This window comes from Coregonus lavaretus (assembly GCF_964263955.1).
Source record: "Coregonus lavaretus genome assembly, chromosome: 8".
NCBI lineage: Eukaryota > Metazoa > Chordata > Actinopteri > Salmoniformes > Salmonidae > Coregonus > Coregonus lavaretus.
Genome location: NC_139995.1, coordinates 29,939,290 through 29,966,698, shown reverse-complemented (window position 1 = coordinate 29,966,698; position 27,409 = coordinate 29,939,290). Strand labels below are relative to the sequence as shown.

Sequence of the window (27,409 nt, the reverse complement as noted above, 5' to 3'; positions counted from 1 at the left end):
ACTAGAATGTGAAACCTAGAACAAAACACATAGACTTTACACACCCTGGCTCAACATATTAGAGTCCCCAGAGCCAGGGCGTGACAACTACCACATATCTATAACACAAAATACATGTGTACGTGTGTGTATAGTGCGTATGTTATCGTGTGTTTGTATTCATGTGTCTATGTTTGTGTTGCTTCACAGTCCCCACTGTTCCGTAAGGTGTATTTGTATCTGTTTTTTTAATCTAATTTTACTGCTTGCATGAGTTACTTGATGTGGAATAGAGTTCCATGTAGTCATGGTTCTATGTAGTACTGTGCGCCTCCCATAATCTGTTCTTGACTTGGGGACTGTGAAGAGACCTCTGGTGGCATGTCTTGTGGGGTGTGCATGGGTGTCCGAGCTGTGTGCCAGTTGTTCAAACAGACAGCTCGGTGCATTCAACATGTCAATACCTCTCACAAATACAAGTAGTGATGAGGTCAATCTCTCCTCCACTTTGAGCCAGGAGAGATTGACATGCTTATTATTAATGTTAGCTCTCTGTGTACATCCAAGGGCTAGCCGTGCTGCCCTGTTCTGAGTCAATTGCAATTTTACTCTTTGTGGTACCTGACCACATGACTGAACAGTAGTCCAGGTGCGACAAAACTATGGCCTGTAGGACCTGCCTTGTTGATAGTGCTGTTAAGAATGCAGAGCAACGCTTTATTATAGACAGACTTCTCCCCATCCTAGCTGCTGTTGTATCAATATGTTTTGACCATGACATTTTACAATCCATGTTTTGACACCCACCCCCCTTTGTTTTTACACTGTTGCTACACGCTGTTTATTATCTATGCATAGTCACTTTACCCCTACCTACATGTACAAATTGACTCGGTACCGGTACCCCCTGTATATAGCCTCATTATTGTTATTTTATTGTGTTACTTTAAATATATATATATATATTTTTTAACTTTAGTTTATTTAGTAAATATTTTCTTAACTCTATTTTCTTAAAACTGCATTGTTGGTTAAGGGCTTGTAAGTAAGCATTTCACGGTAAGGTCTACACCTGTTGTATTCGGCGCATGTGACTAATAACATTTGATTTGATTTGAAAAGAAATGTGTCAGGGAAAATGTATGGAGTAAAAAGTACAATATTTTCTTAAAGAATGTAGTGAAGTAAAAGTACAAGTAGTCAAAAATATAAATAGTAAAGTACAGAAACCGCCAAAAACATTATTGAGTATTTTTACTTAAGTACTTTACACAACTGGCGTGCCTCAGATTCCTGTCAAGCAGAGGGGTGGTTAAACTGCGTCTCCCCTGTCCCATTCAGTCCCATTCCCAGTCAGGCAGGCAGAGAGAGTGAGAGGAGAGAGACACTCTACTGCACTAAACCACACACTATAGCGGCAGGGCTAGGCTAATCCTTCTCTGCCATCTTTTCTTTCTTTCTCTTCTCCAGTCACAGGCAGATCCAGGACCATGGCACACCATGAAGCACCCCATAAAGACCCCAGAAAGATGGGCATCGGCCGCTCCATCGCCGTGCTGACCTCCGGAGGCGATGCCCAGGGTGAGTGGGGTGGTCCAGGGCAGGGGGGTCCCAGGGGACTGGTAGGGGGAAGCTACGGCTCCAGCTCCAGGTACATGGAAAATCTGAGGGAGGGCAGATAGCCCAGAGGCTTGTTGGTAATCTGCAGGTGGCTGAGTCGGGCCAGAGTAATATAAGTATTTGGGAACAGTTCCCATTCATACGTGGCAGCAGCAAACTGTGAGACGTTTTACTTTAAGTCAACAATTCCCATAATTCACGCTCAGCTCTCAGAGGCTCTCATGTAATTTGGAGTAGGGAAACGCTAGAGTATAGGGAAGTAAAGTAACAAGTGATTTGTAAATATAATTTGTGTTGTTCAAAGTCATGGCTGTACTTCAGGGGTGATGCATAGACTGACTGTACTACAGAAATGCATGGTCTATAGACTGTACTACATAAATGCAAAGATTTTTGTTCAAAGTCAACTAATAGAAAACATGCCTCTTATTCTTGTGGTTTGAAATCCAACTGTTGACTGGTGTTTTCAGTCACACTTACAGTCACACAGTTTGCCACACCCACTACCAAAGCCAAATAAACTGTAATGATTGTGGATTGAGGAGTTCTGATATTAAAAGTTCATATAATAATGTCATATGATATGTTATCACATTGTTGAACATATGAGATGTATTATATGGCACTCTAGCTGCACGTAAAGACCCCTCCTCTCGGTTGTCACAAAGATATCTTATCACATGGAAAGGGCAACGTCTTCCATCCAAGGTTGCCAGGGTCACCGGAGCATTTGCACTCGTTCACTACTCCCCACAAATGTAAAATGATTGGATTGGTGTAGGCATGGCTGGAGGGAGTTTCCATAAACCAGTCATTTTGTTTTAAATCGATCAATGCAAGAACAAGTACACAATTCGGGAGAAAGGAAAGGAGTCTACCCCTTGACCTTTAGCTGGATGATAAATACCTCCCCTTTGACCTTTGGGATGTCTGCCGCTGACCGCATATGACCATATGTCAGGGAGCTGTCTGCCTGTCTGAACTTTACATCGTTATGGAGCTGGGTGTCTCTAGTCGGCTAGACGTTTATCCAGGGTTCTCTCGCTCTCGTTCAGTTTTTTATTGTATTTTTCCCCTCTATCTCTATACACCCTGGTTACTCTGTTCTTTAAATCTTCACCCGTATCATTATCTTTCCCTCTATTTACCTCTCTTTCCCTCATCTCTCGTTCCCTCTCAATCTCTCAGTATCTGTTGGAGGGGGGCTAATTTTAGAGGGGTGACCTTTCTGTCATATGACGTGGAGAGGTGGAGGAGGAGGAATAGTGAAGTGTGCCACCCTATACCTCCTCTATCCTCTCCCTCCTCTTCCACCGGTCATTTTACTCCCCCCATGTTGAAAGGGAAGACACTCTTGGCACCTCAACAGACACAATATCCACAAGTGTTGCCCTTTAGACTGGAGCTGGTGTATTGAGACAGTGAGCTGTTAAAATGTCTCCCCTGTCTGCCCTGTCTCCCCTGTCTTCCCTGTCTCCCTGTCTTCCCTGTCCCTCCTGTCTGCCCTGTCTCTCCTGTCTGCCCTGTCTGCCTTACTCTCCCTGTCTGCCCTGTCTCCCCTGTCTGTCCTGTCTGCCTTACTCTCCCTGTCTGCCCTGTCTCCACTGTCTGTCCTGTCTGCCTTACTCTCACTGTCTCCCCTGTCTGCCTTACTCTCCCTGTCTGCCCTGTCTGCCTTACTCTCCCTGTCTTCCCTGTCCCTTCTGTCTGCCCTGTCTCTCCTGTCTGCCCTGTCTGCCTTACTCTCCCTGTCTGCCCTGTCTCCCCTGTCTGTCCTGTCTGCCTTACTCTCCCTGTCTGCCCTGTCTCCCCTGTCTGCCCTGTCTGCCTTACTCTCCCTGTCTGCCCTGTCTCCCCTGTCTGTCCTGTCTGCCTTACTCTCCCTGTCTGCCCTGTCTCCCCTGTCTGTCCTGTCTGCCTTACTCTCACTGTCTCCCCTGTCTGCCTTACTCTCCCTGTCTGCCCTGTCTCTCCTGTCTGCCCTGTCTGCCTTACTCTCCCTGTCTGCCTTGTCTGCCCTGCCAGTTCACTGACACAGACAGAGTTTCTAACAGGCATACCAGCCATTGTGATGGTTTACCCTTATCTGAGGTCCTGACCTGTTATGATGCAGTCTAACTATTCAGCCCATTTAGCTTCCATATAAACCAGTCACTCTGGGACTAATGTGGCTGGCCCCTGGTGTTCCCTATATACACTATATATGGTGGCGGTGGGGTTACAGTATGGTATGGGCGGGCATAAGCTACAGTAAACGAACACAAATGCATTTTATCAATGGCAATTTGAATGCACAGAGATACCGTGACAAGATCCTGAGGCCCATTTTCATGCCATTCATCCGCCGCCATCACCTCATGTTTCAGCATGATAATGCACAGCCCCATGTCGCAAGGATCTGTACACAATTCCTGGGAGCTGAAAATGGCCTGCATACTCACCAAACATGTCACCCATTGAACATGTTTGGGATGCTCTGGATTGACGTATACGACAGCGTATTCCAGTTCCCGCCAATATCCAGCAACATTCCACAGGCCACAATCAACAGCCTGATCAAATATATGCGAAGGAGATGTGTCGTGCTGCATGAGGCAAATGGTGGTCACACCAGATACTGACTGGTTTTCTGATCCACGCCTTTTTTTAAGGTATCTTTGACCAACAGATGCATATATTAATTTATTTCAATTGACAGATTTTCTGTAACTAAGTAAAATATTTGAAATTGTTGCATGTTGCGTTTATATTTTTGTTCAGTATAATTATGCATATGTCAAGTTTTTAGCACACAGCATGAAAGCTTAATCATAGTAGCTACACTGTCTTGTGCGTCATAGTTCAAAACCACCTGTACTGACTGTGTCAGTGATGTTCATACAACCACTCTGTGCTACAGGTATGAATGCTGCTGTGAGGGCCACAGTCAGAATGGGCATCTACACTGGGGCCAAGGTCTACTTCGTTCATGAGGTTAGTACCTGACTTGTATCCCCCCCATCTCATCTACTATTTCATGTTACTCATCCTCTGTTATAGTCTATAACTGTTACTATTCCCTTTTTCTGAGTATTAAAGGTCCAATGCAGCCGTTTTTAGCTCAATATCCAATCATTTCTGGATAACAATTAAGTACCTTACTGTGATTGTTTTCAATTAAAATGATGATAAGAAACAAAAATAGCTTTTTAGCAAAGAGCAATTTCACAAGCAAGAATTTTGCTGGGACTGTCTGGGAGTGGTCTGAGTGGAGAGGGGAAAACTGAAAACTAGCTGTTATTGGCAGAAAGGTTCGGAACTCTCTTTCTTATTGGTCTATTAACTAATGAACCACCTGGTGATGTCTCCAGGCAGGCCAAAACTCCATCCCAACACAACAGGCTGAAATTTCAGGCGGTCTTTTCAAAAAGCTCTTACACTAAACGGGCATTATCATAATTTTCACAATTTCACATTATTAGTTCAACCTCATAGTGTGGAAAATGAAATATATATAAAACACAGGAAAATCCCGTTTTTGGCTGCACTGGGCCTTTAAGTAATACAGATTACAATGGGGGTACTTCAACCTGAGCCTCAAACTCCACAGCACTACTGGTTTTCTTTACTCCATGGTACTTAATTGACTGATTTAATGTAAGTGATTGCCCAGAGATTCCACCTACCTGGTGTCTCAGGTTTGAATCAATCCCTGATTAGAGGGGATAGGAAGTAAACCAGCAGTGCGAAGGCCCCCAAGAACTGGATTTGAGAAAGGGCGATCTTACTTTACATTTTCCTTGCCTGTTACCTTAATATAAAGGTCTGCCAGATAAGCCACCTCAGTTACCCTGGGTTTCACCTTAGATACTCCCACGACTGTGCGTGACAGGTTTGTGTCTTCGTCTCCAGGGTTACCAAGGTCTGGTGGATGGAGGTGACAACATCAAACTTGCCACCTGGGAGAGTGTGTCTATGATGCTGCAGCTGGTGAGCACACATACTGTATACAGTATACACACACATACCCACGCACACAAAATCACATGCACAGACAAAAAGCACACTTGCACAAACACACACACACTCACACACATTCACATGCACATGCATACACAGACACATTCACAGACACACATGCATATAGACACAAAGACACTCCCCAAAACATGCAAGCACATGCATGACACATACAGTACCAGTCAAAAGTTTGGATACACCTACTCATTCAAGAGTTTATCTTTATTTTTACTATTTTCTACATTGTAGAATAATAGTGAAGACATTAAAACTATGAAATAACACATATGGAATCATGTAGTAACCAAAAAAGTGTTAAACAAATCAAAATATATTTTATATTTGAGATTCTTCAAATAGCCACCCTTTGCCTTGATGACAGCTTTGCACACTCTTGGCATTCTCTCAACCAGCTTCACCTGGAATGTTCACCAACAGTCTTGAAGGAGTTCCCACATATGCTGAGCACTTGTTGGCTGCTTTTCCTTCACTCTGCCGTCCGACTCATCCCAAACCATCTCAATCAAGTTAAGGTCAGGGGATTGTGGAGGCCACGTCATCTGATGCACCACTCCATCACTCTCCTTCTTGGTAAAATAACCCTTACACAGCCTGGAGGTGTGCTGGGTCATTGTCCTGTTAAAAAACAAATGATAGTCCCACTAAGCCCAAACCAGATGGGATGGCATATCACTGTAGAATGCTGTGGTAACCATGCTGGTTAAGTGTGCCTTGAATTCTAAATAAATCACAGACAGTGTCACCAGCAAAGCACCCCCACACCATAACACCTCCTCCTCCATGCTTTACGGTGGGAACTACACATGCGGAGATCATCTGTTCACCCACACCGCGTCTCACAAAGACACGAGGGTTGGAATTTGGACTCCAGACTACCGGTCTAATGTCCATTGCTTGTGTTTCTTGGCCCAAGCAGGTCTCTTCTTCTTATTGGTGTCCTTTAGTAGTGGTTTCTTTGCAGCAATTCGACCACGAAGGCCTGATTCACACAGTCCCCTCTGAACAGTTGATGTTGAGATGTGTCTGTGATTTGAACTCTGTGAAGCATTTATTTGGGCTGCAATTTCTGAGGCTGGTAACTCTAATGAACTTATCCTCTGCAGCAGAGGTAACTCTGGGTCTTCCATTCCTGTCCTCATGAGAGCCAGTTTCATCATAGCGCTTAATGGTTTTTGCGACTGCACTTGAAGAAACTTTCAAAGTTCTTGAAATGTTCCGTGTTGACTGACCTTCATGTCTTAAAGTAATGATCGACTGTCGTTTCTATTTGCTTATTTGAACTGTTCTTGCCATAATATGGACTTGGACTTTTACCAAATAGGGCTATCTTCTGTGTACCCCTCCTACCTTGTCACAACACAACTGATTGGCTCAAACGCATTAAGAAGGAAATAAATTCCATAAATTAACTTTTAAGAAGGCACACCTGTTAATTGAAATTGGTTGAGAGAATGCCAAGAATGTGCAAAGCTGTCATCAAGGCTAAGGGTGGCTATTTGAAGAATCTCAAATATAAAATAACACTTTTTTGGTTACTACATGATTCCATATGTGTTATTTCATAGTTTTGATGTCTTCACTATTATTCTACAATGTAAAAAATAGTAAAAATAAAGAAAAACCCTTGAATGAGTATGTGTGTCCAAACCTTTGACTGGTAGTGTACATACACATGTGCACACACACACACACACACACACACACACACACACACACACACACACACTCACACTCACACTCACACTCACACTCACTCTCCAATGACCTCCACCCTCACACTGTCTTGAGCTCTCCTTAGTTCCTGACCAAATGTAACCTTTCAGTGAAGGACGTGGAATCTGTCCTCTGTAACTCAAGTGGTCCTAGATCAGTGACCCTCTGGCCAGGAGGATCTAGTCAAAGGCCAGGGTTCACTGGATTTAATGGTGCTTCAGAAGGAGAGGTTGGGGTTCTATCTTCCTCCTTTCCTTTCTCTCTCTCTTCTCTCTCTCTCCCTCTCTCTCTATTTCTCTCTCTCCTTCCTTGTCTCTCTCCTTTCTCTCTCCTTTCTCTATTTATCTCTCTCCTTCATTGTCTCTCTCTCTCCATCCTTCCTTCCTTCCTTCCTTCCTTCCTTCCTTCCTTCCTTCCTTCCTTCCTTCCTTCCTTCCTTCCTTCCTTCCTTCCTTCCTTCCTTCCTTCCTTCCTTCCTTCCTTCCTTCCTTCCTTCCTTCCTTCCTTCCTTCCTTCCTTCCTTCCTTCCTTCCTTCTCTCTCTCTCTCGCTCTCTCTCTCTCTCTCCTTCCTCCTCTCTCTCCCTCCTCTATCTCGCTCTCTCTTTCCCTCTCTTTTTGTGGTGTTTTTAGTGTAATGAGGATGGCTCATTAAAGTAAGACAAAAAGTCAAAAGTCTCTCTCCCTCTCTCACACACATGCACACACACACTATTCATGAACCACAATCTATCTCATCCCTCTCTGCCTATAACCCACATCCTGGCCTTCTCTACTTCCTCCTCCATCTCTCCCTCTTTTTTAGCCCAACTGAATGTGTTCTGTTGGCAGACTATGTGGGTTCTGTTTGTGTCATTCAACTGATCCTGCCCCTTTCTATTGTCTCTTCTCAGGGTGGAACTGTGATTGGCAGTGCCCGCTGTATGGACTTCAAAGAGAAGTGGGGGCGTCTGAAGGCCGCCTGCAACTTGGTCAAACTGGGCATCACCAATCTGTGTGTGATTGGCGGTGACGGTAGCTTGACTGGTGCCAACCAGTTCCGTACAGAGTGGAGTGAGCTGCTGGCTGACCTGACCAAAGGGGGTGAGATACCTGGGCCACCAGCAAGACTACATTCCCCAGCACCCTTCACTCCAAAGCACCCAACTATTATAAAACATCATGTAACCCACTACTAGAACCAGTCAGGTTTTAGATTATCCTAAGAGGAGGGGATTAGGTCATCATTCCTTATGATCTAAAAGCCTAAACTAATCCTAGATCAGCACTACTACTATTGTGAATTTGTGAATGCCCAAGCATGGTCTTTGAAATATGTGGCTCCTTACACTGTACTTTAATGCCTCCTTGTCATTTATTCAAAGTGACTTACAGTAGTACTTGCATTCATTTTCAAATGGGTGGCCCCCATGGGCGTTGCAAGGGCTATGCTCTACCAACTGAGCCACACAGGACCACAGGTAGTGTATTAAATCTGAGAGTTGACTGCTAGTTTGTGTGTCTACCACTAGGTAAGATCACAGCGGAGGAGGCTAAGCGTTCCTATCACCTCAACATCGTGGGCATGGTGGGCTCTATCGACAACGACTTCTGTGGCACTGACATGACCATCGGCACCGACTCTGCCCTGCACCGCATCATAGAGGTGGTGGACGCCATCACGACTACTGCACAGAGGTATACACACAACACACACACCGATATTAAGTCATTTGTAAACATGAGTAAATCATAGGGATTTTATGATTCTGACTCTTTGACTTATTTCTGTTGACAGTCACCAGAGGACCTTTATCCTGGAAGTGATGGGCAGACACTGTGGGTGAGTGCCTGACTGTGTGTGTGTGTGTGTGTGTGTGTGTGCCAGCGTGCGTGCGTGCGTGCCTGTGCGTGCTTGTGTGTGTATTAACATTGTTCTCTGTTGCCACAGCTACCTGGCCCTGGTGACTGCTCTGGCCTGTGGTGCTGACTGGGTGTTCATCCCAGAAATGCCGCCAGAGGAAAACTGGGAGGAACATTTGTGCAAAAGATTGATTGCGGTACCACACCTCCTCTCCTTCTCTCTCTATCCCTCTGTTCTTCAATCCCTCAATCCTTTCTCCACCTCTTCTGATTGAGCCTCTCTTTGTCTCTCTCTCTCTGGTTTTCTCTCTCTCTTCCTCAAATAGTAACACACAAAACAACGTTCTCTCTCCGTCTCTCTCTCAGCAAAGGGAGCGTGGTTCTCGTCTCAACGTTATCATCATGGCAGAGGGAGCCCAGGACCGTCACCAGAAACCCATAACCTGTGACCAAGTCAAAAATGTGAGATATGACATCACACAGTCAGTAGAAGCTGGCCCTATTCTCTGATACAGGCTGAGATGGCCGTGATGAGGAGGTCTTGCCAGTTCCTGCTCGACTTTGCTTTTTTATGGGCCATTTTGTTAAATTATTACTTTGTTTGCTATTCTTATCGTAAAACATTTATTCTATTCTACTGAGCCATTTACTTTATGTTCGTATTCTTATCTTTTATTATTTCTTATTGTTGTTGCATTGTCGAGAAGGAACCTGCAAGTAAGCATTTCGTTGGATACCATGTGCATCCCGTACATACTGTATGACTAATAACACTTGAAACATGGCCCAAATGGCATCCTATTCCCAATATAGAGAATAGGATTCCATTTGGGACGCAGAACAGAGTCCGATACATTTGGGACGCAGCCACAGAGTCCGATACATTTTGGACGCAGCCACAGAGTCCGATAGGTTTGGGACGCAGCCACAGTCCGATAGGTTTGGGACACAGCCACAGAGTCTGATACGTTTCATCCCCCTAATGGTTAAGGTTATAAGGGACTAGGGTAATATGATCTGACAGAGGACTGATACCGTAATCTGTTTGTGTCACTCTGTACAGCTGGTATCCAAGAAACTTGGCTTCGACACCCGTTCCACTATCCTGGGACACGTACAGAGAGGTGGCACCCCCTCTGCTTTTGACAGAATCCTGGTAATCCATCTGTCTGTCACCACTTTGTGTCTGTGCCTGTGTTTCAATCTGTTGTCTAATCTATTTTGACCTTCAGGGTCATTACATAGTGCCTATAATGTTCCTGTAATGATAATCAATCCTTTATTAATTCATTAAGTAAGTAATTCGTTAATGAATTCATTCTCTCTCTCTCTGTCCCCCAGGGTAGCAGGATGGGTGTGGAGGCTGTGATGGCTCTGTTGGAGGCCACCCCAGAAACCCCAGCCTGTGTTGTCAGTCTTTCTGGGAACATGGCCATCAGGCTGCCTCTCATGGAGTGTGTCCAAGTGGCGAGTTATACACCTATGCCACATCAAACTATTATATTTCCTATCTTATTGTTGATAAAGCACCTTTATTATCTACATAGAGTTCTCTTTCCTTTAACTCTAACATTTTAATTCCCTCCTCGCTCTATTACTCTCTCTCTCTCTCTCTCTCTCTCTCTCTCTCTCTCTCTCTCTCTCTCTCTCTCTCTCTCTCTCTCTCTCTCTCTCTCTCTCTCTCTCTCTCTCTCTCTCTCTCTCTCTCTCTCTCTCTCTCTCTCTCTCTCTCTCTCTCTCTCTCTCTCTCTCTCTCTCTCTCTCTCTCTCTCAGACTAAAGATGTGACCGTAGCCATGGCTGAGGGGAGATTTGAAGATGCTGTGAAGCTCAGGGGAAAGTGAGCCTTTTATTTAGCCTCTTTTATTCTTTCTTTATTTGCTATTTTCTTACAGTGAGATGAAAACCGTTGGTAATTTTTTTTTCAATGTCTGTTTGTAGGAGCTTTCAGAATAACTGGGACACATACAAAATGCTGGCTCACGTGACCCCCCCAAAAGTGAAGGTGAGTAACAGCAGCATTTTCTTTTACTTGCTATTTTGGTCACGTGTTTGGGCATCTGGTTGCACATTTGAAGGCGTTATATTACTTTTTGCCTACAGTGTAGTTCCTATAATCATGTTGCGCCCAAAATACATCCTCTCTCTCTCCTGTTCTCCCCCTCTCAGAGCAACATCAACATTGCTATTATAAATGTGGGCGCCCCCTGTGCTGGGATGAATGCAGCAGTGCGCGCAGCTGTCAGGGTCGGTATCATCCAGGGACACCAGATGCTGGCTGTACATGACGGCTTTGACGGCCTGGCTAACGGACAGGTGGGTCATTCCACCTGAGGATTTCCTGTAGTGGACAACTTGTTCAAGCTGTTAGGAGTCACTGGGTCCATCCTAATAATATCTCCTATCTCCTGATGGGTGCCCTCCTTCACTACTTCCCACAAATCGTAGGCCCGATTCCGATTTAGGAAATTACACCTTTCTTACACACACATTTCCTACGCACTTCTCAGTAGCTGGTATTCAGACTTACCTTATGAAGGTTAGTAACGGGCTTTGCAGGCGTGGAACCCTTGCACACGCTGAATAAATGTAATTCAAGTGCTGAAATCCCTACCACTTGCTGGTAAACAGATTTTCTCATAGAGTTTTCATTCAATAATGTTTTAAGTACATTTATCTTAAGCCATCCCTTTAAATACGGTGTACCTTTTAGTTAGAATGTTGTGGACAGACTCAATAGAATATATCGAAAGAACGGGTTCAGAATATTAGGGCTCAATGAAAGAAAGCCATCTAAATATATGCATGTTCGTCTCCGTTTCAGCACCACTTGGTAGATTAAATAATCTATTGTTGTAGATTATTTAGAGTTTGGAAATTATTTATGAATCATGAAAAACAGGTTTGGAGAGCCTTTACGCACGAAAAAAAAAAACGGTGGTTAGAATCATTCTGAAAATTTCCACATTCAGTTCTTTAACCCATGTAATGTTGGAAGATTAGTGTACATACAATTATAATAGTGAGAATAGTGTACAATAGTAGGCTATACCCTCGTCACAGCCTGATGACACAGCCAAGTATTGCACCATGCGTTGGGTTGAAACTGTTGCGGCTTGGTCTGCGCTCTGCTCCATTACGATTTAATTAGCCTGCATGTCTTTTTTTATATTATCAACTGTTACTAATGATCCTCAGCAACAACCACATGGCCGTGACGGCGTTTACAGAGGAAGCAAATTAATGTACATGAAACAATGGAATGATAATGTAGGCTATACCAACTGAAGGGAACTAACAGTAAATTGGCAGTTGAATATGTGTTGTTATTATGTCTACTGACAGTCGATACTGATAGTGGCTAATATTTAACATGATAGAAATAGGAAACAGAGAAAGTCAGTGTAGCCTATAATTAAGACAATTGAGAGTGCCCATCTCTGCAAGTTAAAAGGCCGTACAATTACAATTCTGCATAATGGCACAGCATTTCATAAACTATACTGTGGGAAAGTTGATATGTTGATATGCTTCAGTTTGCTGCCATATGACTGGTTTCACATTTGTCTCCAGCCATTAGAAGGTAAAATATATCTAAAACAAGTGTCATTTATATTTACAATTCCCTTATCCAAACGGATTACTCATTTCCCTAGCTCTTATCAATAGCTCTTATCAAGTTGTAAATTACAGTGCATGGAGAATGGTGTTATTTCTCATGGAAACAATAAAGTACATGCTTTTTCCACTTGGAACCGGAAGATTCGCTAGACCTTATTCATGATTTCCTGGTAGTGGAATTATTAGGGAATTAAGTCAAGGTCAGAATAAGGTGTATCTGTAGACACACCTACGCCACACCTTCACTTATTTGATCCCACCCAAAACGAATAGCAGGTGAATAGCAAGCGATTCTTATGCTTAAGTTCAAGGTCAGAATACGCATAGAGAGAAAAGTGCATATAAAGGGAATCATGTTCCATTTACGCACGCTTAACTCGGGTCGGAATCGGGGCCTTAAAGCATTGGATTGGTGCAGGCATGGGCTAGTGGAGGTTTCCACCATTTTATACTAATCATTTCCTTTAAATTCAGTGAAGGGAAGTGAACAAGTGTTGAGCTCCACCTGCACATCTCAACACAAATGACACACGCATGCGCACACGCACTCGCACAAACATACCATACTTATCTCTCTTTCCTCTTCCCCAGATTGAGCCTATCATCTGGGCTCAAGTGAGTGGATGGACTGGGAAGGGAGGGTCCAATCTCGGTACTAAGAGGTGAGACATCTCCACAGACCACACACACCAATATGTAGGGCCGCAAGGTCTTCCTGACCATGTGACCTGTCCAGGAAAAGCTCAAAGTCACGTGTTTAGGAGGAACCCAGGGCCCTAATTATAGGAATAGAAACCTCTGTTGACAGATAAACCAGATGGTCACATTTAACTCTCTGTTTCTCCTCTCTGGTGTGAAGACACCTGCCAGGTAAAAACATTGAGCAAATCAGCCTGAACATTGCCAAGTTCAACATCCATTCTCTAATCATCATCGGAGGCTTTGAGGTGAGGATCAAGGGGTTGGGTTAGAGAGAGTGTTATGATGGTTCACTGGCCCACTGTCATGACACTTCATAGAATCGGTCCTTAAAGTATAAGTGTACAAATATTATTGATTTAACATATTCATTAAACATAAGCACTATAGTTGACAAAATATGAGTATCATGAATATTGTCATGTCTGTTGATGCCTAGTCCAGATATACATGGTAATGTGTGTCTCCCTGTCAGGCGTATCTGGGTGGTCTGGAGCTGGTGACAGCCAGGGAGAAGTACGAGGAGCTGTGTATCCCCATGGTGATCATTCCCGCCACGGTCTCCAACAATGTTCCCGGATCGGACTTCAGCATCGGAGCTGACACCGCCCTCAACACCATCACCACGGTCAGACATATCCTGATGCTTAGTCACTTTACCCTGCCTTTATGTACATATCTACCTCAAATACCTCATACCTCTGCACATTGATCTGGTACTTGTTCTCCCTGTATATAGATTCATTATTGTGTATTTTATTCCTGTTGTGTTACAATTAACTCTGCACCGTTGGAAAGGGCTTCTAAGCAAGCATTTCACGGTAAAGTCTACACCTGTTTTATTCGGTGCATGTGACAAATAACATTTGATTTGACACACACACACGCTGTACCCCAGATACACACATGCAGATACACACATGCAGGCACACACACACTGTACCCCATACACACAAAGGTTTAAATACACAAATGACAATACCCAGACACACATCCCTCCTCATCCCTTCCTTCTCTTTCTCTTCTTTCTGCTGTCTTTCTCGGTCAGACTTGTGACAGGATCAAGCAGTCTGCTGCTGGCACCAAGAGGAGAGTGTTCATCATTGAGACCATGGGGGGATACTGTGGCTACCTGGCAACCATGGCTGGCTTGTCGTCTGGGGCTGATGCTGCCTACATCTATGAAGAGCCTTTCCATATCCGTGACCTAGAGGTCAGAGGCCACACGCAGAATAACAAAGATGGATGGTATATTTCAGACACATCCCAAAAAATGGGGACATTGGGTTGTTGAATCATGGTTTGACTGTTGTATTGTTTTATTGCAGCTGAACGTGGAGCATCTAATAGAAAAGATGAAGACCTCAGTGAAGAGAGGCCTCATTCTCAGGTGGGTGTGCTCTCCTGAAAAACACATCCTTGCCTGATATCCCTCAGACATTATTGTTCTCTTGTTTCTCTTGTTACTACAACTAACGAATTATGGATTGTCTTATAATAATACCGTCCTCCTCCTGCCCACAGGAATTCTAATGCCAATGAGAACTACACCACACAGTTCATCTACAACCTGTACTCAGAGGAGGGCAAGGGCACTTTCGACTGCAGGATGAATGTCCTGGGACACATGCAGCAGGTCTGATGGACACTTCTTCTAGCTGTTTCATGGACTCAACTCTAAACCTGTAGCTAATATTTATGAAGTAATATAAGGAATCCAGAGTTTTTTCTGGATCAAAAAAGGGGCTTAGGTAGTGTGTGTGGCAGTGAGCGTGGTTGGCCCGTCGACGCAGCTGCATTTTAGAGATCATTTTAGAGGCCCACATCTTGGCGGTGTAGAGAAATATTTGCATTTGTAAGCCAATTTCCTGCAATTATAACAATTTCTCCATGGAGCTGAGATTATTTTTTTCAGTTTAGAAAGATAATTGCCTGCAATACTATACATTTTGCCATGCAGCTGTGAGAAAATTATGCAATTTTAAAGCACATTTCCTGTAATTCTACATATGGAGCTGAGAGAAAATTTTACAGTTTTAAAGCTAATTTCCTGCAGTTCTATGCATTTTGCCATGGCTAATGCTGTAGATTTTTGCTCAAACATAATAACAAAATATCTACTGCTAAATTCATTTTTTAATTTTTTTTTTTATATTCTCCCTGACTGTCAAATTTTTATTTTGGTAATTGTTAGTTCTCAAAGATTCTAACAAAATATATATAGGTCCATTATCTTTTCTACATACTTTATATCTGGTTTTAGTCATTAAAGTTTACACCGAAAGCGTTTTTCCATCCCTAAAAGGTTTGTACACTAGGAAAGCCTTCCTAATATTGAGTTGCACCCCCTTTTGCCCTCAGAACAGCTTCATTTCGTCGGGGCATGGACTCTACAAGGTGTCGAAAGCATTCCACAGGGATACTGGCCCATGTTGGCTCCAATGCTTCCCACAGTTATGTCAAGTTGGCTGGATGTCCTTTGGGTGGTGGACCATTCTTGATACACACAGGAAACTGTTTAGCATGAAAAACCCAGCAGCGTTACAATTCTTGACACACTCAAACCGGTGCGCCTGGCACCTACTACCATACCCTGTTCAAAGGCACATAAATATTTTGTCTTGCCCATTCACCCTTTGAATGGCACATATACACAATCCATGTCTCAATTGTGTCAAGGCTTAAAAATCCTAATGTTTTGTACACTCAGGTGTTCCTAATGTTTTGTACACTCAGTGTATATATACACTACCAGTCAAAAGTTTGGACACATCTACTCATTTAAGGGTTTTTCTTTATTTTTACTATTTTCTACATTGTAGAATAATAGTGAAGATATCAAAACTATGAAATAACACATATGGAATCATGTAGTAACTAAAAAAGTGTTAAACAGATTCTTCAAATAGCCTTGATGACAGCGTTTGTCACGATCGTCTAGAACAGGAGACCAAGGCGCAGCGTTTGCAAAATACATCTCTTTATTATGGAAGAGAGAAAAACACGAAACCGAACACTATCCAAAACTAACAAAACAACAAACGACCGTGAAGCTAAATTACGTAAGTGCACTGACAAGCAACAAACGTTCAACATAGACAATTACCCACAAACACATGATGCCCATGGCTGCCTTAAATATGGCTCCCAATTAGAGACAATAAACCACAGCTGTCTCCAATTGAGAACCAATCTAGGCAGCCATCAACATACAAACACCTAGACAAGACATAACCCCATAAACCTACAAACCCCTAGACAAACCAAAACACATACTTCACCATGTCACACCCTGACCTAACTAAAATATTAATGAAAACAAAGATAACTAAGGCCAGGGTGTGACATAACCCCCCCCCTTAAGGTGCGAACTCCGGGCGCACCTGCATAAAGTCTAGGGGAGGGTCTGGGTGGGCGTCTGTCCACGGTGGCGGCTCTGGCACTGGTCGTGGTCCCCACCCCACCATAGTCACTACCCGCTTTCGTAGCCTCCTCCAAATGACCACCCTCCAACTTAACCCCACTGGATTAAGGGGCAGCACCGGACTAAGAGGCAGCACCGGACTAAGGGGCAGCACCGGACTAAGGGGCAGCACCGGACTACGGGGCAGCACCGGACTAAGGGGCAGCACCAGGATAAGGAGCAGCACCAGGATAAGGAGCAGCACCAGGATAAGGGGCAGCACCGGGCTAAGGGGCAGCACCGGGCTAAGGGGCAGCACCGGACTAAGGGGCAGCACCGGACTGAATGGCGGATCCTGGCTGGCTGGCTCTGGCGGATCCTGGCTGGCTGGCGGATCCTGGCTGGACGGCTCTGGCGGATCCCGGCTGGACGGCTCTGGCGGATCCTGGCTGGACGGCTCTGGCGGATCCTGGCTGGACGGCTCTGGCGGATCCTGGCTGGACGGCTCATGGCTGGCTGACGGATCTGGCTGTTCATGGCTGGCTGACGGATCTGGCTGCTCATGGCTGGCGGAAGGCTCTGGCTGATCCTGTCTGGCGGAAGGCTCTGGCTGATCCTGTCTGGCGGAAGGCTCTGGCTGATCCTGTCTGGCGGAAGGCTCTAGCGGCTCCTGTCTGGCGGAAGGCTTTAGCGGCTCCGGTCTGGCGGACGGCTCTGAAGGCTCAGGGCAGACGGGCGGCTTATGCAGCGCTTGGCAGACGGACAGTTCAGACGGCGTTGGGCAGACGGGCAGTTCAGGCGCCGTTAGGCAGACGGCAGACTCTGGCCGGCCGAGACGCCCTAGAGGCCTGGTGCGTGGTGCCGGAACTGGAGGTACCGGGCTGAGGACACGCATCTCAGGTCTAGTGCGGGGAGAAGGAACAGGGCATGCTGGACCCTGGGGACGCACATAAGGCCTAGTGCGTGGTGCCGGAACTGGTGGTCCCGGGCTGAGGACACGCATCTCAGGGCTAGTGCGGGGAGCAGGAACAGGCCGGACCGGGCTGGCGACGCGCACCGTAGGTTTGGTGCGAGTGGCAGGAACAGGCCGGGTCGGGCTGGCGACGCGCACCGTAAACTTGGTGCGGGTGGCAGGAACAGGCCGGACCGGGCTGGCGACGCGCACCGTAGGTTTGGTGCGAGTGGCCGGAACAGGCCGGGTCGGGCTGGCGACGTACACCGTAGGCTTAGTACGTGGAGCAGGAACCGGCCGGGCTGGACTGGCGACGCACACCGTGGGTCTGGTACGTGGAGCAGGAACAGGTCGGGCTGGACTGGCGACGCACACCGTGGGCTTAGTACGTGGAGCAGGAACCGGCCGGGCTGGACTGGCGACGCACACCGTGGGCTTGATGCGTGGAGTAGGAACAGGCCGGTCCGTACTGGGAACACACACCACTGGCCTTAACCGGGGATCAGGAACGGGCCGGACCGGACTGGTAACACACCTCAGTCTCTTACGCCGTGCCTCAACTGCTTCCCTCCCTCTACTCGCCAATGGCTCCCGTAAACCGGTAGCCTTCTCTCCACGTCTCCTTGTGGCAGCCTCCTGCTGCCCAGCCGCCCAAGCCATGTGCCCCCCCAAAAAAACTTTTTGGGGTTGCCTCTCGTCCCTCCGACGAAGGCCCTGCTGACGCCGTTGCTCCTCTCTCAGTCGCCTCTCCACTGTTTCACACCATGGCCGTCGATCCATCCCATCCAGGATTTCCTCCCAAGTCCAAGACCCTTTACCTTCCAAAATCTCCTCCCATGTCCAGACCCTTGGCTCCTGGACACGCCGCTTGGTCCTTTGATGGTGGGTAATTCTGTCACGATCGTCTAGAACAGGAGACCAAGGCGCAGCGTTTGCAAAATACATCTCTTTATTATGGAAGAGAGAAAAACACGAAACCGAACACTATCCAAAACTAACAAAACAACAAACGACCGTGAAGCTAAATTACGTAAGTGCACTGACAAGCAACAAACGTTCAACATAGACAATTACCCACAAACACATGATGCCCATGGCTGCCTTAAATATGGCTCCCAATTAGAGACAATAAACCACAGCTGTCTCCAATTGAGAACCAATCTAGGCAGCCATCAACATACAAACACCTAGACAAGACATAACCCCATAAACCTACAAACCCCTAGACAAACCAAAACACATACTTCACCATGTCACACCCTGACCTAACTAAAATATTAATGAAAACAAAGATAACTAAGGCCAGGGTGTGACAGCGTTGCACACTCTTGGCATTCTCTCAACCAGCTTCATGAGTTAGTCACCTGGAATGCATTTCAATTAACAGGTGTGCCTTCTTAAAAGTTAATTTGTGGAATTTCTTTCCTTCTTAATGCGTTTGAGCCAATCAGTTGTGTTGTGACAAGGTAGTGGGGGGTATATAGAAGATAGTCCTATTTGGTAAAATACCAAGTCCATATTATGGCAAGAACAGCTCAAAAAAGCAAAGAGAAACGACAGTCCATCATTACTTTAAGACATGAAGGTCAGTCAGTACGGAAAATTTAAAGAACTTTTAAAGTTTCTTCAAGTGCAGTCGCAAAAAACATCAAGCGCTATGATGAAACTGGCTCTCATGAGGACCACCACAGGAATGGAAGACCCAGAGTTACCTCTGCTGCAGAGGATAAGTTAATTACAGTTACCAGCCTCAAAGGGTGGCTATTTGAAGAATCTCAAATATAAAAATTATTTTGATTTGTTTAACACTTTTTTGCTTACTACATGATTCCATATGTGTTATTTCATAGTTTTGATGTCTTCACTACTATTCTACTATGTAAAAAATTGTAAAAATAAAGAAAAACCCTTGAATGAGTAGGTGTGTCCAAACTTTTGACTGGTAGTGTATATATATTTTTCTCTACACTTTCTGTACTTAGGCGACCCGAAGAAACGCTTATGCGGCCCGCCCAAGGATTACAATGTCAGAAAAATCCCTGGAATCAATTTATGTATATGCTCATATGGGAATACCTATCTCTCACCATCTCTCTCTCGCTCTCTCTCGCTCTCTCGCTCTCAATGTCTCTCTCTCTTTCTCTATGTCTTACCACCAGGGTGGAACCCCCACTCCCTTCGACAGGAATTTCGGTACCAAGATGGGATCCAAGTCTGTCCTGTGGCTGACTGACAAGCTGAAGGAGTGCTACAGACACGGTGAGGATATTGACACACTGGACCAAATGTCTTCAAGCAGATGGAATTCACTTCATTTCTTCGATCACCTCAATACTTAGAGCAAATAACTCTTCCTTTTTTTTCATCAACAAGCACAATGTCTTCATAACTTGCTCTCTATAATGCATTTACATGGATTCATAACCTTCTGTGCCCACTACCCCCAGCCTGGTCCTAGATAGGGGTTTAATCCAACTCCTCTGACTACTGTTGTCCTGCCATGAGAGAGGAGCTGGATAAATCCCATACAGACAGGTCTGGGATCAGCCAGGCTACTGCCCTCCTTCGCTGATGCTGGCTCTCTTTGTGTCCCAGGTCGTATCTTTGCCAACATGCCAGACTCTGCCTGTGTGCTGGGCATGAAAAAGAGATCCCTGGTCTTCCAGCCCCTGGCTTCCCTCAAGGACGACACTGACTTTGAGTAAGTCCTAGTCCTCCCTCTGTTTCCACACCTCCTTCTCTTTCTCTCCTCCTTCTCCCTCCTGTTTGTGACTATTCATCAAATCAAAAATCTAATCAAATCAAATTGTATTGGCCACATGCGCCGAATACAACAGGTGCAGACATTACAGTGAAATGCTTACTTACAGCCCTTAACCAACAGTGCATTTATTTTTAATAAAAAAGTAAAATAAAACAACAACAAAAAAGTGTTGAGAAAAAAAGAGCAGAAGTAAAATAAAATAAAATAACAGTAGGGAGGCTATATATACAGGGGGGTACCGGTGCAGAGTCAATGTGCGGGGGCACCGGCTAGTTGAGGTAGTTGAAGTAATATGTACATGTGGTTAGAGTTAAAGTGACTATGCATAAATAATTAACAGAGTAGCAGCAGCGTAAAAAGATGGGGTGGGGGGTGGGGTTGGGGGGGCAGTGCAAATAGTACGGGTAGCCATGATTAGCTGTTCAGGAGTCTTATGGCTTGGGGGTAGAAGCTGTTGAGAAGTCTTTTGGACCTAGACTTGGCACTCCGGTACCGCTTGCCGTGCGGTAGCAGAGAGAACAGTCTATGACTAGGGTGGCTGGATTCTTTGACAATTTTGAGGGCCTTCCTCTGACACCGCCTGGTATAGACGTCCTGGATGGCAGGAAGCTTGGCCCCAGTGATGTACTGGGCCGTACGCACTACCCTCTGTAGTGCCTTGCGGTCGGAGGCCGAACAGTTGCCATACCAGGCGGTGATGCAACCAGTCAGGATGCTCTCGATGGTGCAGCTGTAGAATTTTTTGAGGATCTGAGGACCCATGCCAAATCTTTTCAGTCTCCTGAGGGGGAATAGGCTTTGTCATGCCCTCTTCACGACTGTCTTGGTGTGTTTGGACCATGATAGTTCGTTGGTGATGTGGACACCAAGGAACTTGAAGCTCTCAACCTGTTCCACTACAGCCCCGTTGATGAGAATGGGGGCGTGCTCAGTCCTCTTTTTTTTCCTGTAGTCCACAATCATCTCCTTTGTCTTGGTCACGTTGAGGGAGAGGTTGTTATCCTCGCACCATACGGCCAGGTCTCTGACCTCCTCCCTATAGGTTGTCTCATCGTTGTCGGTGATCAGGCCTACCACTGTTGTGTAGTCGGCAAACTTAATGATGGTGTTGGAGTCGTGCCTGGCCATGCAGTCATGGGTGAACAGGGAGTACAGGAGGGGACCGAGCACGCACCCCTGAGGGGCCCCTGTGTTGAGGATCAGTGTGGCAGATGTGTTGTTACCTACCCTTACCACCTGGGGGCGGCCCGTCAGGAAGTCCACGATCCAGTTGCAGAGGGAGGTGTTTAGTCCCAGGATCCTTAGCTTAGTGATGAGCTTTGAGGGCACTATGGTGTTGAATGCTGAGCTGTAGTCAATGAATAGCATTCTCACGTAGGTGTTCCTCTTGTCCAGGTGGGAAAGGGCAGTGTGGAGTGCTAATGGCGCCAGAGAAGATGGCTGCCATTTTACAGCCCTCTAACCAATTGTACTATTATGTGTGTTTTTCCACGTTATTTGTAATTTTTTTTGTACATAATGCATCTGCCATCGTCTCTTATAACCAAAAAGAGCTTCTGGATATCAGGACAGCGATTACTCACCTCGTTTTGGACGAAGATTTTTTCTTCAACGAGGCGGCCGCAAAGGATATCCTACAGACACCCGACAAGGCCCAAATCCCCGTCAATGTTCCACATTGAGTTCAATTGGGTTTTACTGACAAGCAATGGTAGTTAAGTTGAAAGTGCTGTTGTTTGGAAGTCTGTGCCAATCCAATTAGAACCATTGAGTGTTTCTTTGAACAGATTGCTCACAGAAAGCCAGCCCATGTTCCTTCTAGCATTTCCCTTATTATTTTTCCTCTATTTCCTGTTTTCTTCCTCTGATCCTTTGTCCTCCTCCTCCTCACTCCCCTCTTCCACCACCCTGTCCTCTCTCTCCTCCCCCTCTTCTCCCTTACCCCACCCTTCCCTCCTCCCTCCATAGGCACCGTATCCCAAAGACGGAGTGGTGGCTGAGGCTAAGGCCCATCCTGAAAATCCTGGCCAAATATGACACTGTTGAAATCGACACCTCTGAGATGGCTGCCATGGAGCACGTCATCAAGAAGACAGGCCAAGTCAAGTGGGGCAAAATGTAAACAAACAAATAAGCACACACATATAAACACAACCTCACATAAACACATACTCTACCAGTCAAATGTTTGGACACACCTACTCATTCAAGGGATTTTCTTTATTTTTACTATTTTTTACATTGTAGAATAACAGTGAAGACATCAAAACTATGAAATAACACATATGGAATCATGTAGTAACCAAAAAATATATATTTTATATTTGAGATTCTTCAAATAGCCACCCGTTGCCTTGATGACAGCTTTGCACACTGTTGGCATTCTCTCAACCAGCTTCATGAGGTAGTCACCTGCAATTCATTTCAATTAACAGGTGTGCCTTCTTAAAAGTTAATTCGTGGAATTTATTTCCTTCTTAATGCGTTTGAGCAAATCAGTTGTGTTGTGACAAGGTAGGGGTGGTATACATGAGATAGCCCTATTTGGTAAAAGACCATCTCCATATTATGGCAAGAACAGCTCAAATTAGCAAAGAGAAACAACAGTCCGTCATTACTTTAAGACATGAAGGTCAGTCAATACGGAACATTTCAAGAACTTTTAAAGTTTCTTCAAGTGCAGTCGCAAAAACCATCAAGTGCTATGATGAAACTGGCTCTCATGAGGACCACCACAGGAATGGAAGACCCAGAGTTACCTCTGCTGCAGAGGATAAGTTCATTAGAGTTACCAGCCTCAGAAATTGCAGCTCAAATAAATGCTTCACAGAGTTCAAGTCACAGACACATCTCAACTGTTCAGAGGGGACTGTTTGAATCAGGCCTTCATGGTCGAATTGCTGCAAAGAAACCACTACTAAAGGACACCAATAATAAGAAGAGACTTGCTTGGGTCCAGAAACACGAGCAATGGACATTAGACAGGTGGAAATGTGTCCTTTGGTCTGAAGTCCAAATTGGAGATTTTTGGTTCCAACCGCCGTGTCTTTGTGAGATGCGGTGTGGGTGAACTTATGATCTCTGCATGTGTAGTTCCCACTGTAAAGCATGGAGGAGGAGGTGTTATGGTGTGGGGGTGCTTTGCTGGTGACACTGTCTGTGATTTATTTAGAATTCAAGGCACACTTAACCAGCATGGCTACTACAGCATTCTGCAGTGATACGCCATCCCATCTGGTTTGGGCTTAGTGGGAATATAATTTGTTTTTCAACAGGACAATGACCCAACACACCTCCAGGCTGTGTAAGGGCTATTTTACCAAGAAGGAGAGTGATGGAGTGCTGCATCAGATGACCTGGTCTCCACAATCACCCAACCTCAACCCAATTGAGATGGTTTGGGATGAGTCGGACGGCAGAGTGAAGGAAAAGCAGCCAACAAGTGCTAAGCATATGTGGGAACTCCTTCAAGCCTGTTGGAAAAGCATTCCAGGTGAAGCTGGTTGAGAGAATGCCAAGAGTGTGCAAAGCTGTCATCAAGGCAAAGGGTGGCTATTTGAAGAATCTCAAATATAAAATATATTTTTTTGAATATATTAAAACACTTTTTTGGTTACTACATGATTCCATATGTGTTATTTCATAGTTTTGATGTCTTCACTATTATTCTACAATGTAGAAAATCGTAAAAATAAAGAAAAACCCTTGAATGAGTAAGTGTGTCCAAACTTTTGACTGGTACTGTACATACCGATCCTTAGTATTGCACCTCGGCCCACCCACTCCTATGAAGAGAAAGGGATGGTGACAGTCAACCATTCAGTCAACAGATGTGTGTAGCATCTCAGTGTAGTCCTAGTGGTTATGAGGAAGAGACTGTACATACAGTTTGTTGTGTGGAGCTTTGAACTGTTCTACATCACAGAAGTCATTCTACACCATTCTGCAAAAACCCTGCAACAATACTGTGCAGAGCTCTCAGTCATGTCAGTCTAACACTTTTATCTCAGTACCACAAAAACACTATCGGTGGGCTGTTTCCTGTGTCTGGCTCACTGCTTTCTCCCCTGTTTGTATGGCAGAACAGTTTACAAAATGAAGACTTATTTTTTTGCATTGAAACTGAACTAGGATATGTAATAAAAGGCTCTGCTTCGTTTTCTGGATGTTTTTTTAGATTTTTTGTAACACGCATGACATGATGAAAGATAATGTTAAATTTACTATGTTTAATGAATATCGAATATTGAATGTTTAGTGATAAAAGGGTAACAATGCATTGCAAAGAAAATGTGACTCATTTTGTGGGTCTTTTTACTACAATCTGTTATTAAAAGATGCCTAATAATAACAACTAACAACAAACAATAACAAGATAACTAATAATGTAGGCACGCTGTGTCCATAATAAGTGTATGTGTGTAGGTTGGGAGCTTTTGTGAAGGAGCACAGTTAGAAAGATGTGGCATATAGAAGCAAACCGGATGGACATCATGAAAATGATCGGAGAGGTTGAGAGTAGAAGAAGATCAGGAGAAAGAACAAACAAAATGTAATTATTGTAAAATTGACTGTGTCCATAAAATGTAGATAGTGGGTATGGGCTGGAAGTAGAGGCCTAGGCGTTGTTGTTCACTAGTTTACTCCAAGTGGGGTAAGGGTGGCGGGGTTGGAAAGTAATAAAGGGGAACATATATATATTTTTAAAGGATATGTATGTATGTATGTATGTATGTATGTATGTATGTATGTATGTATGTGGGTGTGTATGTGTGTATATGTATATATGTGGCGCAGTGGTCTAAGGCACTGCATCGCAGTGCTAGCTGTGCAACTAGAGATCCTGGTTCGAGTCCACAGAGATGATGAAGACTAACGGAAGAGATGAAGACCGTGGCACCTGCTAGTGCAAGTTCTCCTGGTTTCTATGAGTCATGAAGGCTTAACCATGACCATTTCCCTCTTTACTCTTTCTCCTTCAGTTACAAATGTTATAAAGTGTACCAAACGCGTGTGTGTGTACACAATATGATGACCTCTATGTGACTGCAGGCAGTCAGCCAGTCAGAAAAGTTGCACTAAGTAATCTGCAGTCTGTGGTTTGTGCTAGTCAATGTCTGCCCCATTTCATAGTCAGACAGATCAACTTCCTTCCCAGAACATCTGCTATGTGTGCATGTGTGAGAGAGAGAGAGAGAGAGAGAGAGAGAGAGAGAGAGAGAGAGAGAGAGAGAGAGAGAGAGAGAGAGAGAGAGAGAGAGAGAGCATATCTTTGATGAGGCCCATAGATGTGGGGCTGCAATGTCCAAAAGCAGGCCTTGAAATGTATAAGTGTAATGTATGTAAAGTAGGTGGATGAGCAGCTTTTTTTTAAACGTTGGGTATAGTTGTGGATGAGAAAGTATACTGAACAAAAATATAAAAGCAACATGCAACAATTTCAAAGATTTTACTGAGTTACAGTTCAGATAAGGAAATCAGTCAATTGAAATAAATTCATTAGGCCCTAATCTATGGATTTCACATGACTGGGAATACAGATATGCATCTGTTGGTCACAGATACCTTTAAAAAAAAGGTAGGGGGCCTCCCGAGTGGCGCAGCGTTCTAAGGCACTGCATCTCAGTGCTAGAGGCATCATTACAGACCTGGGTTCAAGCCCAGGCTGTATCAAAACCGGCCATGATCGGGAGTCCCATAGGGCAGCGCACAATTGGCCCAGCGTCGTCTGGGTTAGGGGAGGGTTTGGCCGGGGGGCTTTACTTGGCTCATCGCGCTCTAGCGACTCCTTGTGGCAGGCCAGGCGCCTGCAGGCTGACCTCGGTCGTCAGTTGAACGGTGTTTCCTCCGACACATTGGTGCAGCTGGCTTCCGGGTTAAGCGGGTGTTAAGAAGCGCGGTTTGGCGGGTCACGTTTCGGAGGACGCATGACTCGATATTTGTCTCCCAAGCCCGTTGGGTTGAGTTGCAGCGATGAGACAAGATTGAAATTGGGGAGAAAAAGGGAGAAAAAAAAGGGGGGGGTGGGGGGGGAGTAGGGGTGTGGATCAGAAAACCAGTCAGTATCTGGTGTGACCACCATTTGCCTCATGCAATGCAACACATCTCCTTCGCATAGAGTTGATCAGGCTGTTGATTGTGGCCTGTGGAATGTTGTGCCACTCCTCTTCAATGTTGTTCGAAGTTGCTGGATATTGGCGGGAACTGAAACACGCTGTCGTACACGTCGATCCAGAGCATCCCAAACATGTTCAATGGGTGACATGTCTGGTGAGTATGCAGGCCATGGAAGAACTGGGACATTTTCAGCTTCCAGGAATTGTGTACAGATCCTTGCGACATGGGGCCATGCATTATCATTATCAAACTTGAGATGATGGCGGTGGATGAATGGCACGACAATGGGTCTCAGGATCTCGTCACGGCATCTCTGTGCATTCAAATTGCCATCAATAAAATCGAATTGTGTTCGTTGTCCGTAGCTTATGTCTGCCCATACCAGAACCCCACCACCACCATGGGGCACTCTGTTCCCAACGTTGACATCAGCAAACCGCTCGCCCACACAACGCCATACCTGCTGTCTGCCATCTACCCGGTACAGTTGAAACTGGGATTCATCCATGAAGAGCACAGTTCACCAGCATGCCAGTTGCCATTGAAAGTGAGCATTTGCCCACTGAAGTTGTTTTCGATGTCGAACTGCAGTCAGGTCAAAACTCTGGTGAAGACGACGAGCACGCAGATGAGCTTCCCTGAGACAGTTTCTGACAGTTTGTGCAGAAGTTCTTCGGTTGTG

At 45.1% G+C, this 27,409-nt stretch overlaps 1 protein-coding gene across 1 annotated transcript; it reads left to right on the top strand.

Annotated features, from left to right (window-relative positions):
- Positions 1-1,469: 1,469 nt before the first annotated feature.
- On the top strand, positions 1,470-22,732 carry LOC311133670 (ATP-dependent 6-phosphofructokinase, muscle type-like; the record flags this gene model as incomplete). Its single annotated transcript, XM_084167203.1, has 22 exons — positions 1,470-1,560; positions 4,499-4,572; positions 5,491-5,568; positions 8,224-8,413; positions 8,842-9,007; positions 9,108-9,152; positions 9,261-9,369; positions 9,539-9,634; positions 10,236-10,328; positions 10,514-10,639; positions 10,947-11,011; positions 11,113-11,176; positions 11,341-11,487; positions 13,384-13,454; positions 13,652-13,739; positions 13,967-14,119; positions 14,540-14,704; positions 14,820-14,881; positions 15,016-15,127; positions 20,006-20,105; positions 20,442-20,547; positions 22,579-22,732. The coding sequence occupies 22 exons, from the start codon at positions 1,470-1,472 to the stop codon at positions 22,730-22,732; spliced, it is 2,355 nt and encodes a 784-aa protein (XP_084023329.1).
- Positions 22,733-27,409: the final 4,677 nt, after the last annotated feature.